The sequence below is a fragment of the Pimephales promelas genome, chromosome 8, assembly GCF_988280905.1.
Source record: "Pimephales promelas chromosome 8, fPimPro1.hap1.1, whole genome shotgun sequence".
In the NCBI taxonomy this organism is placed as follows: Eukaryota; Metazoa; Chordata; class Actinopteri; order Cypriniformes; family Leuciscidae; genus Pimephales; species Pimephales promelas.
This window is the reverse complement of record NC_142776.1, coordinates 11322865-11339537: the sequence shown is the minus strand read 5'-3', so window position 1 is coordinate 11339537 and position 16673 is coordinate 11322865. Positions and strand designations below refer to the sequence as shown.

The window sequence follows — 16673 nt, the reverse complement described above, 5'->3', positions numbered from 1 at the left end:
TCTTTCTAAAGCACATTTAAAAACAACCCATGGTTGACCAAAGTGCTGAACAGGACAGAGTAATCAGATCGAAGATAATACAACATAATAAAATAGCACGAGCAATAGATACAATTACAAACATAGAAAAAGAATAGAACAGTTAATATAATTGACTTTATGCCCAGCTGCACTACTTCCTGAACTTCAGCCAGCTCCTTGTTTCCTGTCTGCCATTATTGGCCAAATTGATTAATTCAGGTGTGTCTGATTATTGTTGCCATGACTACTGAGGTCAGGTACACCTGAATTAATCAATTTGGCCAATAATGGCAGACAGGAAACAAGGAGCTGGCTGAAGTTCAGAAAGTAGTGCAGCTGGGCATAAAGCCCATTGAAGGTATAAGAGAGTACATTAAGGATCCACATTAAGAAAGTGTTTTTTTGATCTTAGATTTAAAGGTGGCAAATGACGTGACTGTTCTAATTGATAGTGGTAGGCTATTCCATAATTTGGGGCCTGCAACTGCAAAGGCTCGGTCACCTCGATGTTTCAGTCGTGATCTACGCACTCCGAGTAATCCAAGGTTACTAGACATAAGTGATCTAGGTGGGTTATGGAAGTGTATTAAGTCAGATTATTACCCTGGTGCTAGGCCATGTAATGATTTAAAAACAAAAAACAAAAAATTTAAACTCAATTCTTTGTTTGACTGGTATCCAGTTTAGGGAAGTTAATGGGATAGTTCACTTTGAAATACATTTTTTGATATGTTTTAGCTTACCTCAAGGGCATCCAGGATGTAGGTGTCTTTGTTTCCACAGCATTTTCAATTTTGACATTTTTTAGTCAAACCGTTGTTGTCTGTCAGTCATATAATGCAGGTCTATGGAGCCCACCTCAATGAGCATGCACAGAGAAGTGAAAATTAAACATGATTTAATGACTTGTGTAAGTACACATTGATGGCTTAAGACACGAAACGAGCAGTTTGTGTTAGACAACGAACGGTATTTATAGTTTTTACCTCTTGTTAACAGCCGTCGAACTGATCTGAATCAAATGTCCAACTGACAAGAGGTAAAAACTATATAAATACTGTTCGTTTTCTCACACAAACCGCTCGTTTCGTGTCTTAGGCCATCAATGTGTACTTACATTTACGAGTCATTAAATCATGTTTAATTTTGACTTCTCTGTGGATGCTCTTTGAGGTGGGCTGCATTATCTGACTGACAGACAACAACGGTTTGACCAAAAAATGTCAAAATTGAAAATACTGTGGAAACAAAGACACCTACATCTTGGATGCCCTTGAGGTAAGCTAAAACATTTCAAAAATTAATTTCAAAGTGAACTATCCCTTTAAGATCGGAGTGTTATGATCGAACTTACGATTACCCGTCAACAGTCTGGCAGCAGCATTTTGTACTAGTTGAAGGCACCCGATGGATAATTGGTTAGTTCCAACATAAAGTGAATAACAATAGTCGATTCGTGAGGTGATTCGTATAGTTCACAGACAGGACTGACTTATTTGGCACTGACAATGTATGGAAATCTTTAAGGCTTACTAACTATCTGGTAATGTTTGTGGTAAAATGGTGGTAATGTCCGTTTTTCATTATTTGTAGGGTTCTGGAGACAACGGAAGTGGAATAGAGGACATAATGGATGTAAAACATAATTTAGTAGGTATTTTTGTATATTACTTAATGTATTTATCTGACAAAAATACAGTGTTCTGGCAAACCCCTCTAGTACTTTATAGGGGTGTGATGAGATCTCGTGAGACTAAAATATGACGAGATTTCCCGTTGAGTGAACAACTGTCTCGCAATATCGCCATGACTGAGCGTAAAGGTGAAATTACAATAGAATATTCCACCGCTACACTCACATTCGCCTAAACTATTGTTTTGCTGTTTATATAAAAAGTAAATACCATTATAAACAAATATAAAAGTCTGCTCTGCTCATCCAGTACGAGTTGCCGTTGCAATCAGTGCAGCACGAATCACAATTCACTGTTCGCATGACGATGGTGGAGGATTCGTTGCGCAACATAGACTAAACCTCTGATAAATGTCTTATCTTGTAAAATGCACGCTCAGCATTGCTGCTCCCTATACACAGAGTATTCGTGATCACCAATTTGAAAGTAAAACACAAGCTCCCTGATGTGATATACACAAATAAGGCTTCATAGTCCATCAATACCAGGCCCGGCTGCAGGATGAAATGTCCGAGGGGGCATGTGAAATTGTTAAGGGGGCTTAACTTTATTTTACCATCAATGAATAATGCACACTGAGATCTCACTTTGGAATGACAGATTTTTAAATACAGCGCTCCCTAAAACACTCCATATGCAACTGCACAGGTAACTAGAGACTAGAAAAGTTTAAACAGTGTAATGATGATAGATCATGTCCTATACCCATTTAGAAGAGCTGCATTCTCCTTGATTTGGCACTGAATCTCCTTAGTAACCTTTCATGCCATTCTCTTTTAATTTTGCAGTTAGATCACGTTCTTTTAACTGAGGAAAATGTTAAAGACATAGGAAATTCATGGTACACGTTAAAGGGTTAGTTCACCCAAAAATGAAAATTAAGTCATTAATTACTCACCCCCATGCTGTACCAACCCCGTAAGACCTTCGTTCATCTTCGGAACACAAATAAAGATATTTTTGATTGAATCTGAGGGCTGGATCAGTCCTACATAGACAGCCTGAGGGACTGCCTCTTGACGGCCCAGAAAGTCATTAAAAGAAAAGGTTTAAATATTCCATGTGCCTACAGTGGCTCAACTATAACTTTATCAAGCGACGAGACTACTTTTTGTGCGAAAAAAAACGTAAATAACCACTTTATTTGACTTTCCATTACTTCCTTATGGGCGCATGCGCGAGAACTGAGACGAGACCGTTCTTCTTCGACTACTTTTTGTTACCGGCTGCTCACCGCTTAGGAGTTTTACCGCCCCCTACCATATAAGATGACGTACTGATATAGCCGGAGGCGCAAAACGTTCTGTTTACAAGCAGTATGTCATCTTATACGGTAGGGGGCGGTAAAACTCCTAAGCGGTGAGCAGCCGGTAACAAAAAGTAGTCGAAGAAGAACGGTCTCATCTCAGTTCTCGCGCATGCGCCCATAAGGAAGTAATGGAAAGTCGAATAAAGTGGTTATTTACGTTTTTTTTCGCACAAAAAGTAGTCTCGTCGCTTGATAAAGTTATAGTTGAGCCACTGTAGGCACATGGAATATTTAAACCTTTTCTTTTAATGACTTTCTGGGCCGTCAAGAGGCAGTCCCTCAGGCTGTCTATGTAGGACTGATCCAGCCCTCAGATTCAATCAAAAATATCTTTATTTGTGTTCCGAAGATGAACGAAGGTCTTACGGGATTGGTACAGCATGGGGGTGAGTAATTAATGACTTAATTTTCATTTTTGGGTGAACTAACCCTTTAACGTGTACCATGAATTTCCTATGTCTTTAACATTTTCCTCAGTTAAAAGTTCACTACTAAGCCCAATAATTTCATTTTGAATGTCATGTGATGTGTGATCTGGCATTGGCAGGTGTAATGCGATACACTTCAGGAAGTTCAGTGTCTTTTCAGAGAGTATAATCCATCATGGACAAAAAAAAGGCCACTGCCCCCCTCTCCCATTGTGTCAAAAGCATCCAAAGAACCCCTTAAAGGCAGCGTGTTTGAAACAAGAAACACAATTATGTCAACAATTGCAGAAAAATACTTGCAATTTCTATCTAGCTGTCTCGAATTAACCAGAGTTGACACCTCTGTTCCTGCTGTGCTGCGTGATTCCTTTTCCTTCCACAGCGCCATGCATTTTAAGTGCTCTATTTCATGCGCCTGCCTGGAAAACCCCTTTGAAGAATCCATTGCATGTCTCCAGTTAGAATAGCCACTTACCGTGAAGGCCTTGTCAGCATTAGGGCCAAAACTTAACTTTCTACATTGGAAAACAAAAGGCTGAATCGGAACTTGAATATTCAAGACATTCCCTTCCTTTAAACCAACCACTGCTGAAAGAACTTTCCTGCCATTGAACATACGACCTGGGTACAACTGCAGGCAGACCTGGACTGGGCTGTCTGTCCCGAGGTCATTAGGCAGCAGCAGCGGAGGAGGTTGGGGTTGAGACGGGGCTGCCGCTTGGTCCTGGTTGTCCAGGTCGACGCTTGTGCTGGGTGCTGCTGAGTATTGGTGCTCATCAAAAAATGCAGCTGCATTTTGATGGCCTTCATCTTCATCATCTGTACTCTTAATCACACTTTCAGTGTCCTTTATAGTGTCTGAAATACACTGCATATACTTTCTTATGTCCATTATTGAATATTAATGATAATTCACATTTTAGCTGATAATATCACACGTTCAGATATTTGCTCGACAACATCGAATATAACCACGCCCCTTGCTTTAAATTTAAACAACTGTATTTTCCATGTGACTTGGAAATTATTCAGGAAATTAGCCACGTCAGGAAATTAGAATGCACACAGTCAACAAAAGATAAGCCAGCATCATTTATTATGAATAATTAACCCTTTCACACTTAAAGGTATTGTAGGCTGGAATTTTATTTAAAAAAAAAACTTTTTTCCAAATTTGTTTAAACTTTCGGTATATATCAATGCCTAATTAAAATATAAGTACTCTGAAAAAGAAAGTATAAAAGAGTGTCTGTAGACCTCTCACGACTGTTTTAAAGACAGCTCATTATTTCCATTCAATTCACCCCCTCCCTTCTGGGCTCCTTACAAAGCCACGCCCCCCAAAACACATGAACTCTGACACACTCCGACAGCTGAGCTGAAGACACATTATTTACCTGAGACGAGCAGAGAGGAAGGAGCGCAGTGCATGTAGTGACTGACATCATGTCAGAATCACATGTAACAAAAAATCTAACTTAATCATTATGAAGATAAACAAATAAGATGTATTTTAGTACTCACTATCAAGCATCAAGCTATTGGTAAAGTTTTAAATATATATTTATTGATTCGATAATGAGCTAGTCATCTACTGTATAGCCTAAGGCAAAGCTAAAAACAAGTTGCATTAGGCTATACACATTTTTCCATTGCCATCATTTACACTGTGATGAAGATGGGTTTAGTGTAAGATTCATAACATATATGGTGTTCGGCATGTAAGAGTTTCCATGATGAAAGCATTGTTGACTCTGATGAGGACAGTGGGGTTAATAGCATTTATGAGTCTTCCCTTACCATCCTAGGAAAAAAAAATATCGCTCCCCAGATGTAGATCTACATTTTGCTTCATTTCACTTGGACATTTAACCGTGTGTACATAGGGGAGAGCGGGGCACAACCTAACGCTTGGTTTTGGCTCAATTCATTAAAAAATAATTAGGTTAGATTAATAAAAAAAAATTCCACAAGCAACATACACATCTCTGCTACAAATGAACACTTAAAGTTTTTTTCTAGGACCTATCATTTTCGTACAGTTGGACTGAAAGTGACAGAAGTGCAAATGTTACAACTTACCCCATATGCGGGGTTAACTGTAACAGACAGAGGGGTTAGTTGTAACACTTGTGTGTAACACACATAATTCAGGACTATTTTATTTGTATAGTTTGATATTGTTTGTGCATCTGTATGGACAGATATCCATACATCCATCCCTCATGCAATCATCCTTCTATTGTGGATCAATATCATGGATAGAGACATAGAAAAGGGCTGCACAGTTTTGCAATAAATAATAATAAATAAAATTGTAAAATATTGTAATTGCAATTAAATTAGATTTGTGTGTGGCAGCTGCATGTACAATTATTATTAATATTAATAATAATAATAATAACAATAACAGTAATAATAATACAAATGAGCTTAGAATAAAAATTTAAAGGGTTTATTGCATTAAAAACATGCCATATTTTTAATAAATAAACAAGTTATCATGCATAGTACACTAAATTTTAAACATTTTAAATTCCAACATTATTTGTGAAAGTCCAACAAAGTTAAATGTATACTCAAACCTGAAAAGTTGTGTGGCTCCTTTTTCATTTGATTATCATTGTACACTTGGCGGCTTAGTTGAAACACTGTGTTACAACTAACCCCTCTGTGTATTACATATTTTAACCCTAGCTAACAGTCGCTATAGGAATTGCTGACATGTTTCAAAACGGTGCTATGTTTGAGCAAACAAGACAGCAAGGCAATATAAAGTTAGATTTGGAAATGTATACACCCAACTCAGAAACCGAAAAAAATATATGATGAAAAAAATTACTTTTATGGTGTCAAAACACTCTTTGTCCAGTATCTTCACGAAATATAATCAAAACTTTCCGCAAATTCGCGGGAGACCGTCTTCTGGCAGCAAGAGAAAAAGAGCGGAAAGACAGCCTGCTTGATCCTGACGGACTATGTAAAAAGTCTGTGTTACATTTAACCCCGCGTTAGGTTGTGCCCCGCGCTCCCCTACACGCATACACGCAGATAGCTCAAAATGTGTATAGATAAATAACACGGCACTTGACTTGAAAGTGGCGTGTATGTTTACGCAAAAGTCATGTTGTCATGTTGACACTCAAGAGACAAGTAGTCTACCGCATCGTCAGCTCGAGGACAGATCCGTGGTCGAGGGCGAAGCAGAGGAGGTCGTGCAAGAGGCCGTGCAACTAGGGTCCGAGGAAGTAGAGGCCGAGGACGGGGTGGTTGCCTAAGCCAATCCGTTGTTTCGTCCCAGTTTGAGATAATGAGCTGCGTTTAGTGCAGATTAAACGGTCTAGAGTCACTCGATTTTTATACTCTTTTTATCAGAGTTCTTACATTTTAATTATGCATTGATATATATAGAAAGTTTAAACAAATTTGGAAAAAAAGTTTTTTTTATAAAATTACTACCTACACAACCTTTAAATAATCATATACTGACAATTTACACTAAAGCTAAGGTCTCTGGAAAGAGAGTTTGGTAAAGTGATATTTACCTTTCGCCTGATTTGAGCGGTGACGTCTTCCACTTGCTGAGCTTGGCCGCGTTGCAGTGCGAAGAAAGAAGTTGGAATCCGTTTCACAGCCTTGAAGTATTTGTGAACGTTGCATTTCTGGAGCACAGAGAAGGTTCTTATTCTGGAACAGGTTCTAACATATGTGCAGATGATCCTTATAATCTGGAACACGCAGGTGAAAGATCACTGAAGAGAAGACTCTTAAGTCCGTACAGCAGATCCAGGCAATCTGGAACACGCAGACCTGGAGGAACTCTGAAGGGATGCTGAAGTCAGTGCAGTAGATCTTGAAAATGGAGAGTGCTGAGCTTATGATCCTATTGTATTGTCGTTGATCCTGTTGCTATTTCCAAACTCCCCAAATTCACTTCTTGTTAAACGTTTTTTACTAAAAACTTAAAATTCACAATATATATATATAACCTGCTTTCTGGAATACCCCCCTGGTTTGTTCCTGATTGTTCTGTGTGTTTTGTTATTTTTGTATTTGGATTGTTTACACGGTATACTTGGATCTGCTGTCAATCTCCTGTGTGTATCGTGACATTGTAGGAATACTGTTTAGCCTACTTGTAGGGCTGAATTAAATAATACTAACTATAATAATAATTTTTACTTTACAGAAAACTTTTATTTTTTAGGGGGAGAAATGCAGATAGTTAGTTATAGTTAGTAATATATAGTTTAGGGCCTTATGTTTATTGGGTCACAAAGATTTATCGACTTTAAAATGTGGCTCCCCAGAAAAAAAGTTTGGGAAACACTGCCCTAAAGTCTAAAATAGAAACCGTTCAAGTAAAAAGGCAAGTAAATAGACTGTTGTATAATGTATTTTTTTAGTTTGGTGAGGATACTCAATTTGCAAATCATACATTATTTTGTTACTCTGTATCCTAATCCGGTGTGACGACAAGTTTTTTTTCCAGTCATGTCTTTTTTTGCTTCCCCAGGGTGATCGTGACGAGAAGAGAATGGAGGTAAGCAGGGTCTATTTTAGTAATACACACACACCCTTCACCAGGGCAGCAAATAGATGTTGACTTCTGTCAAATTTCAGAAATCCATTCTGAAATCTCACAACAGACTTAAAACAACTGATTACGTGGTGTTCATAGATGTCGGATACTGTTGGTCACACAAGATTGACTTTTTTTCATCTTAAAGGCAAAGAACCAACTCTATGTACTGTATGTTCTGCAAGATCCCCTTTCCATGAAACATATTGTATTGGACTGTCTTCAAGTAGCATGCTCACTTAAGGACTTGTTTAGGGAGATTTTACCAGAAAATGTTTTTGAATTTTTATCATTTGTTAATGTAAAACATCTTGTATAATATTTCTTGCCATTTTGTTTGGTTTTTATTTTTAAACTGTTTATGCAGCTCTTGTATCCTTGAAACTCAAGTTTTTGTCATGAAGATGGCCTCAAATGCTGACATAGCATTACAAACTATATTACTACTACTTCTGTCAGATTCCAGTTAGGTTGATGACACAACGCTGATGCCCATTTCTCTGTATAGGGTAGTGGGTCTGGACGTCCTGGCTCCAAAGGTGATCGTGGGCCTCCAGGACCACCTGGACCGCCTGGACCACCTGGGCCCCAGGGTCCAGTAACAGAATTGATAAAATCAGGGAATAAAAGCGTGGTGAGGATGCAGGGTCCAATGGGCCCATCAGGTCCAAAAGGCTCAAAGGGGGAGCCAGTGAGTAACATAAACATAAAGTAAACATTTGACATCAAATTAGCTTTGTAAATATTACTTTTATATATTAATTATATTCGACTGTCAGTGTCTGTAAAAAAACACAATACAATTGATAGTTTAAGAACACAGTCTAAACATAGTTTTTATGTTTTATAGGGTAAACCAGGAGAGAACAGCAAACTTGTGAGTTTTCTGGACAAACGTTTCTGGGCTGTGTTTGAATATATACTTAGACTGTGTTTATTAAGTCATCAATCTCATTTGGTCTTTCTATTCAGGGCTCTGAAGGACCTCGAGGTTCTCAAGGACTACCAGGTTCTATAGGACCTAAAGGGCAAAAGGTGGTTTGCAAATATCTGATTTATTGATATTCATTTGTATAAATTATTTTATAAAAACCTTACTACACATTATAACTTAAAGCAGGAGTATGTAAACTATGTGGGTCTGTGGTGGACAGTTTAGCAAAAAGTAATGAAATTTATAATATCTCTATCACATTTAGCCATTGAGGCATAATTAGCAATTCGTCAAGGTAAAAAAATAAATAAATAAACAAATAAAAAACATTGTTGACCAAAATTTTGGTAAAATATGACTGAACAAATAAAACCAAGAAAATTATAATTTTTTTCACTGCAGTCTTTGTATGGAACAATAAAAAAACATTTAGTCTTTTTTGTATCTGTAGGGACAGAAAGGAGAAGGACATCAAGGCCCTAGAGGTCCACCTGGACCTCCTGGACCTCCTGGACCCTCAATTTCAGACAAGACTGTGAGTATGAATACTGCTATTGTATGTCTGTGTGCTTGGACTTAAAATGTGCATACAACCGAATTATCCATTGAAAGATTTGTTGGAAAAATACACTCTTACCAGAATAATTATATTAAACGTGTGACGTCGTGCGTGTATTTCAGTTAAAGCTCTTTAAGTTAACAAGCTGTCTCATTTGTGAATTTTTTCCTTTACGTTTTATAATAAAACGACTAGGTGGAGCTTTAAGCATATTTGTGTATCCTGGTTGTTATCCACAGAGGAAGAGTTGTGCATGTTGTTGAACATGTATTAGTGTGACAGATTTTTTGTTCTGTGTGTTTTTACGAAGATATAGTTCTCAGAATCTTTTACGCTTAACTGTCACCATGCGGTATGGGGGATGTCTAACTTTACTTCACTATATTAGCTACTATTAAATCATAATCTAATTAGGACAAACTATATATCATTGGAAAGGTCTAAAGACTCCTAAATATATATTTGATATATATATATATTTTTTTTTTTTTTGCTACAAATTATGAAGAAAGAGTAACTGATGAATTTTTGAAAAGAGTGCACCTAAAAATCTGCATCACAACAGGATTTCTAACCTTTGTCACAAAACATTGACGCACACACACCTTTAATAATTGAAACTTTGGTTCCCTTTCGAAAGGGAACTCGCACTGCGTCGAATGACACTTTGGGGGAACGCTTCAGACATGACGGGTGTCTGAAATCACTATCAAATCACGTCAATCACATTGACCGACGACAGCCCGTGAATCATTAATGTGAATGATTAACATGCGACCTGGAAGTATAAAAGGGCGCCTTTCAAACATGACAACATCTTTTCATCTTCAGGGACTGAAGGACTTGAGGGACTGTTTTGTCTGTAACCACTTTAAAAAGCAGGTAATTATGATATTCTTTCAGAAGTGTGCAGACTCGTGCTCAAGATATCTGAAGCCGGGTGACACACACGAACTGTGCATTTTTCTGTCTGGGAAGGAAGATAGGCGAGTCCCCAGCTGGCTGGCCTTAGCAGGCCGCCTTGGAACTATCACCCAGTAGTAGGCTTCTCAGGCCTCCCTGAAGGTGAGTTCTCCACATACTGAAGGTATCAAGTAGGCCCCTCCGGGCCTCCCTGAATGGGAACTGTCAGGTAGTAGGCCTCACTACGCCTCCCTGAGGGTGAGTTCCCCACATACTGTGGTTATCAGTTAATAGGCCTCTCCAATTTCCCAGGCGGTGCTGGGTTCAGGAAGCCAGTGACCTCTAGCTATCATTTCAGCTGGCCTTATCAGCTGGGCTTGACTAAAGTGTTCATTCTCTCCTACTGGTTCCCTCCCGCAAACTCTTTCCTGCCTACAGCCTGGTTTGCCTGCCAGGCAGACCATGTGCTCCCCTCACCGAAGGTCACTATGAGCACACAGACTCCTGAGTCTCCAGCTTCTCAGTCCCTCGGGTTGGATGCCTTACCAAAAGGCAAGTGTCCAGAGGTTCTGTCTTCGGACAGACAGGAAGTGGCCAGACTAAGTGTCTATGTAAATGATTCCAGGCCAGGCCGTCCTGGTGGCTTTTCGGGGTGAGTACGTTCCCCTGAATAGTGATTGGCTGGGGTTCCTTCAGGTTCCCTAGCCACATTTCCTAGAAGGATCCCTTCTAATTGAGGTCGTAGCCTTTGAGCAGGCCCAGGTAGGCCTTTCATTTAACCATGTTTATGGAGGTTTTCCTGCAAGGCTTATAGCTTGCTCTATGACCCTAGGGAATGTGCCCAGTGTGACCTGAGGGTGAGTGGTTCTAGCATTTCAGTTGAATTTTCTGCTTCGGACAGTTGTCCCTGCCAATGGGCATGCACTCCACTTAGCATGGTGGCATGGGTATATGGAGAAAGCATCATTTGACACACTATGAGTTCCCTTCTGAAAGGGAACATCTCAGGTTAAGACTATAACCTATGTTCCCTGAGAACAGGGAAAGAGACACTGCGTCTCCTTGCCATGCCTCGGAGCCTGCCTACCGAACAGTCCCTTCAGACGAAAGGATATTGTCATATTTACAAGGCGCCCTTTTATACTTCCAGGTCGCATGTTAATCATTCACATTAATGATTCACGGGCTGTCGCCTGTCAATGTGATTTGATTGTGATTTCAGATACCGGTCACGCCTGAGGCATTCCCCCAAAATGTCCTTTGACACAATGTCTCGTTCCCCATTCTCAGGGAACATACAGTAGGTTACAGTCGTAACCTGAGATGTTTTCATGCTAAAAGTTCATAAGAAAACATATAGGGCCCTATTTTAACGATCTGAAACACAAGTGTCAAAGTGCAAAGCACAAGTAACTTTGTGGGCGGGTCCTGGCGCTGTTGCTATTTTCCTGGTGGGATAAATGCCTCTTGCACTGGGCGCAAATCTAAAAGGGGTTGGTCTGAAGTAGCTTCATTATTCATAGGTGTGGTTTGGGCGTAACGTGAAATAAACCAATCAGAGCCTCATCCAACATACCCTTTAAGAGCAGGTGCGCATGTTGCATGACGGATTGTTATTATAATGGCGAGTTTACCAGGCGCGAGCCAGGAGCTGTTCACAGCCGAGGAGACCGACGTTCTTGTCAGGGCAGTAAAAGACAGAGAAGTGATGTTGTATGGGGATGGGAGAAACCCTCGCACATCAGTGTCGGTTAAACATTATATACGTATGTTTGCCACTATTGTGCAAACAGGTCTGATCCTTCAGTACTACAATTAGCATTAAAAAATGGGTAATAAGATTTTTTCATCTTCATGTAAACCACAATGGTTTCCCTCATGTGTTAATATTTTTCCTTGTTATAATGTATGATTTGCAAAAATAAAAACTGCTTCATCTGTGTTGATGAGAGAATCAAAGTGTATGCGCGCTGTGCACCCGCTACATTATGGCCAAGCATACGCGCTTAAAATAGCATTATGAACAACGCGCAACGCGCCACTGACTTTAGACTGGGTTTTTTTCTGGTCAGTGGCGCAATTGTGTTTTGGAAGTGTAAAATAGCACCAGGGAATGTTTACGCCGAAACACGCCTCCTTTTTGCGCCGATCCGCCCAGGGAGCGCAAGTTCATTCCCTAGTTTACCGACGTGCGTCTGTGGAGGGAAAAAGCCCGCTTTGCGCGCGTGCAAAATAGGAATGAGACATGCGTTTGTGTATAAAGTCATTTGCGCTGGGTGCAAGATAGAGCCCATAATGTAGCATCTTTCAAAAAAAAAAATACTATATAATATTATCCTCTAAAAAGTAATATATATATAGTATCCTCTAAAATACAATATTATCTTTTTTATCGCCTTTTATATTACATCACATATTTTAGTAGTTATCATATATTAGGTATCATTTGAAAGCTTAGAAACTCAGAATTCATCCTGTGAAAAACGTTTTTAAATTGAACGTTGTGTTAGCATAGAAACGGTACTCTAAATTATTTTATCTGGCTCCTCCCCTTTTGGTCATCATTATATATCATAATTGGCTTTATGCACAGCTGCACTACTTCCTGAACTTAAGCCAGCTCCTTGTTTCCTCTCTGCTTTTATTGGACAAATTGATTAATTCGGGTGTGCCTGACCTCAGTAGTCACGGCAACAATAATCAGACACACTTTAATTAATGAAGTTTGTCCAATAATGGCGGACAGGAAACAAATTGTTGTTGTTGTATGTTGTTTTAAAAGTTTTCTTGAGTTTCCTTTTACTGAAAATTAGCAAACATATTTTTACTAGAATACCATGAAACCAGATGAATGAGCCAAAACAAATGTGTGTTATACTGTAATGTTTTCTCTTTAGACATTCGGGGATATGGAGGGTTCTGGATTGCAGGTATGTTTCAGCAATCAGCTAATCTAACCACAGATATTATTGGATATTATAAATGGATATTTTTATCAATAGTGTTGAAGTAGGTATGGTATAGTTAAGGTACAAGTCTTAAAATTTGTCTCAGATCATATTATAACCATGATGGCAAAAAGTTTTTTTAGGCTTTCTGACATTAAACCCTTCTCATATAAAGCATCAACAAATCTGATGGTGAGATGCTGTATCTTGGCAACACTTTGGCATATTAACAATCTTTGCCTCCAATGCCCTTTCGAAACTATTTCAATATGGCGACAGCACCACCTATTGGTCAAAAGTCATAGGGGAGAGCAGGGCACAACCTAATGCTTTTTGACTTTCTCAGTTTGTGAAAATCTACTTATGTTTCAGAGTATTTTTTTCACATTAATTTCTCACATGTCTGGTACAAATATTTGTTTCATTAATACAGTGTATACTTTTTCTTTATTTCTTTAGATAAAGGTGATAGGCAGGGCACATTGTAACATGTGAGGGGCACATTGTAACATGACCATATGACAGCTTAACATGTTATCTGATCTAATCAAAAAATATACATGACAAACTAAAACATTTTGTGAATAAAATACAATTATTCTTTTGCATTTTTTTTTATAAATTCTAAATTAAATCATTTTGGTGTTTGACAATGAACACAATGCACAACTATACAGCAGTGGTCAAAACAATAGGCAAACAGATGAGGAAACTTATTCAGACATTCAGAAAAACACAGAGCTGAACAAAACACTCCACTCACAGCTCTCACGTAACAGGAGATTAGACGAGACAACACAAATAATATTTTCTAAATGTTCCCCTCTGCCTTTATTCGCATTTCCCCCATAGTTTTTCCACAGAAATTCATAAAAGTGAATTATGCCAATTATATCTGTAACTGTATAGAATAATAGCATAGTTCTAATAGCGGGGCACATTGTAATTCAGTGTTACGTGCCTTATCTGCGCAACTGGAATTTTTAACCGGGTGATCTTCTGCTAGTTAGTGAGTTAGAAATCTAACGGCTAAATAACAGACTGGAGATTTAAATAATATCAAATTTGTCTCATTTTAAATAAACAAAAAATACAAATGAATAAATAACTTAAGCAATTTTCTTGTTAAATAAAAACTCAGTGATATCTCATATTTTTGGGAATTTCTTTTCTCTAGTGTGGATATGGTAACTATTAAATAGCCTACACTAAGTTTCATCATGCTAGCATATGTGGAAGCATTTAAATCATGTGTGATACAACTAACCCCGCGTTAGTATGTGTCCCGCTCACCCCTACTATGCAAATGCATTTTAAGTCATTTTAATTTTTTTTTTTATTTAATCACCATTTTGGATTCTGTCCTAATAACTTCAACAGCTGCTGGTGGCTCTTTAATTGCCTTTTGCAGTTATATTTTAGTATGTTCTCATCTTTTCAGGGTTTATGTTGTCCTTCTGGTCCACCTGGGCCTCCTGGCCCCCCTGGCCCCCCAGGACCAGACTGGGGAACTGGATCAGAATTAGAGTCCTCTGAAATTGGCCCCACTGGTCCTCCTGGACAAAATGGGACCTTTGGGCGTCCTGTAAGAAATCCTCCCCTCATTTAATCCCATGCATTTTAAACCCTTTTTGGAATTGTGTTTATGTTGCTGTTTATTCTGTTTTTTATGACTCAGGGACTTCCAGGTCGACCTGGAAAACCTGGTCCTCCTGGTCCCCCAGGCCAAAAGGTAAATTAAATATTAAAATTATTTACATATGCCTAATAATAAAATTAAAGACAGAAACTTATTTTTTTTTCTCTTTCTTTTAGGGAGACTGTGGTGAGCTAGGGGAAAAGGTAAAACAAGTGATGCTAACATATTTAATGAATCAGATTTTAAGATTTGATAACAGAATACTGAAATATAACATTTACAATCAGACATTCACATGTCAGAAGCCTTTTCCATTGGAAAGTTAATCTACAGTATGTTTTTCTCTCTTTAGCAAAGCTCCTCCTCTGCTTTCTCTTTTTTCTCCAATTGGTTTCCTTCCTGGGAGACTAGCGGGCCACAGGTATCTTAAAGTCATGCATGGCTACAAACTAACTGAACTGTGTGTGGTGTCACAAGAACGTCTCGGTTATGTATGTAACCCTCGTTCCCTGAAGGAGGGAACGGAGACGTAGTCAACGTGTCGACTGATTGGGATCACGCTTAGAGAGCCTTTCATCTTCGAGTACTGTTAAAAAGAGCCAATGTAATTGCCGTGCGTGAAGTGAATGCACACACTAGTTTTTTTCCCTGAGGAGCCGAGCATAACTCAGAGTCAGCGGTGGTCCAGCAAATACTGGCGACGGGACTATGTCTCCGTTCCTTCCTTCAAAGAACGAGGGTTACATACGTAACCGAGACGTTCCCTTTTAGTCGCTCACGTTCGACGTAGTCGATGTGTCGACTAAAAAGGGGAACTCAACTGGAGCAAGAATTGGGCACGTATCCAGTCCTTAGGAGGGGAATGGTGCAGCAAGCCGACACATGTGAAGATGTGAAGATCTAATCATATTTAGATATATTGAAATCATCTTCCATTGCGATTTCCTGTATATCTAAATATGTTTAGATCTTCACAGTGAAAAGTAAAACTACCGAAATCTCTGTGTAAACAATGAGTGATGTACACACGCAAACGATCACTTCCGGGGCATGCGCAGACCAAAGCGCCTGTGTCTTCAGATCAGTTGGACATGGCTGTGGTTGCAAGAGGTAAAAACGATATAAATACTGTTCGATTTCTCACACAAACTGCTCGTTTCGTGTCTTAGGCCATCAATGTGTACTTACATTCATGAGTCATTAAATCATGTTTAATTTGGACTTCTCTGTGCATGCTCTTTGTGGTGGGCCCCGTAAATCTCCATTATATGACTGATAGACAACAACGGTTTGACCAAAAAATATAAAAATTGAAAATACTGTGGAAACAAAGACACCTACATCTTGCGGATGCCCTTGAGGTAAGCTAAAATATATCAAAAATTAATTTCAAAGTGAACTATCCCTTTAATGTGAAGGGTGCCTACGGGAAGCAGAGGTTAGACTAAGTTGTTGCCCAGCCCTCAACCCTAGAATATCTGTCAGCGAAGTACTCTGTGTCAACACCTAAGTGGGAGCACACAGTCATTTAAGAGGAGCTCATCACCTAAGTGGACAAGTGCAGGAATTTCACCAAGATGACACATTTCAGTGGGTCAACCTCGCTTGGAAACAGCTTCCCCTCTCTGCTGATTTCCCTAACAGCAACTATCAAGA

General features: G+C 39.0%; 1 protein-coding gene across 1 annotated transcript in view; it reads left to right on the top strand.

Moving 5' to 3' along the window:
* col18a1b (collagen type XVIII alpha 1 chain b) overlaps positions 1 to 16673 on the top strand; it is a 51411-nt gene that overhangs the window by 15048 nt on the left and 19690 nt on the right. The window contains exons 4-14 of the mRNA XM_089133931.1: positions 1615 to 1671; positions 7969 to 7995; positions 8543 to 8725; positions 8885 to 8911; positions 9007 to 9069; positions 9420 to 9503; positions 13328 to 13360; positions 14820 to 14963; positions 15057 to 15110; positions 15194 to 15220; positions 15370 to 15438. Coding sequence (XP_088990057.1) covers positions 1615 to 1671; positions 7969 to 7995; positions 8543 to 8725; positions 8885 to 8911; positions 9007 to 9069; positions 9420 to 9503; positions 13328 to 13360; positions 14820 to 14963; positions 15057 to 15110; positions 15194 to 15220; positions 15370 to 15438 — 768 coding nt within the window. The remainder of the gene's footprint in view (positions 1 to 1614; positions 1672 to 7968; positions 7996 to 8542; positions 8726 to 8884; positions 8912 to 9006; positions 9070 to 9419; positions 9504 to 13327; positions 13361 to 14819; positions 14964 to 15056; positions 15111 to 15193; positions 15221 to 15369; positions 15439 to 16673) is intronic.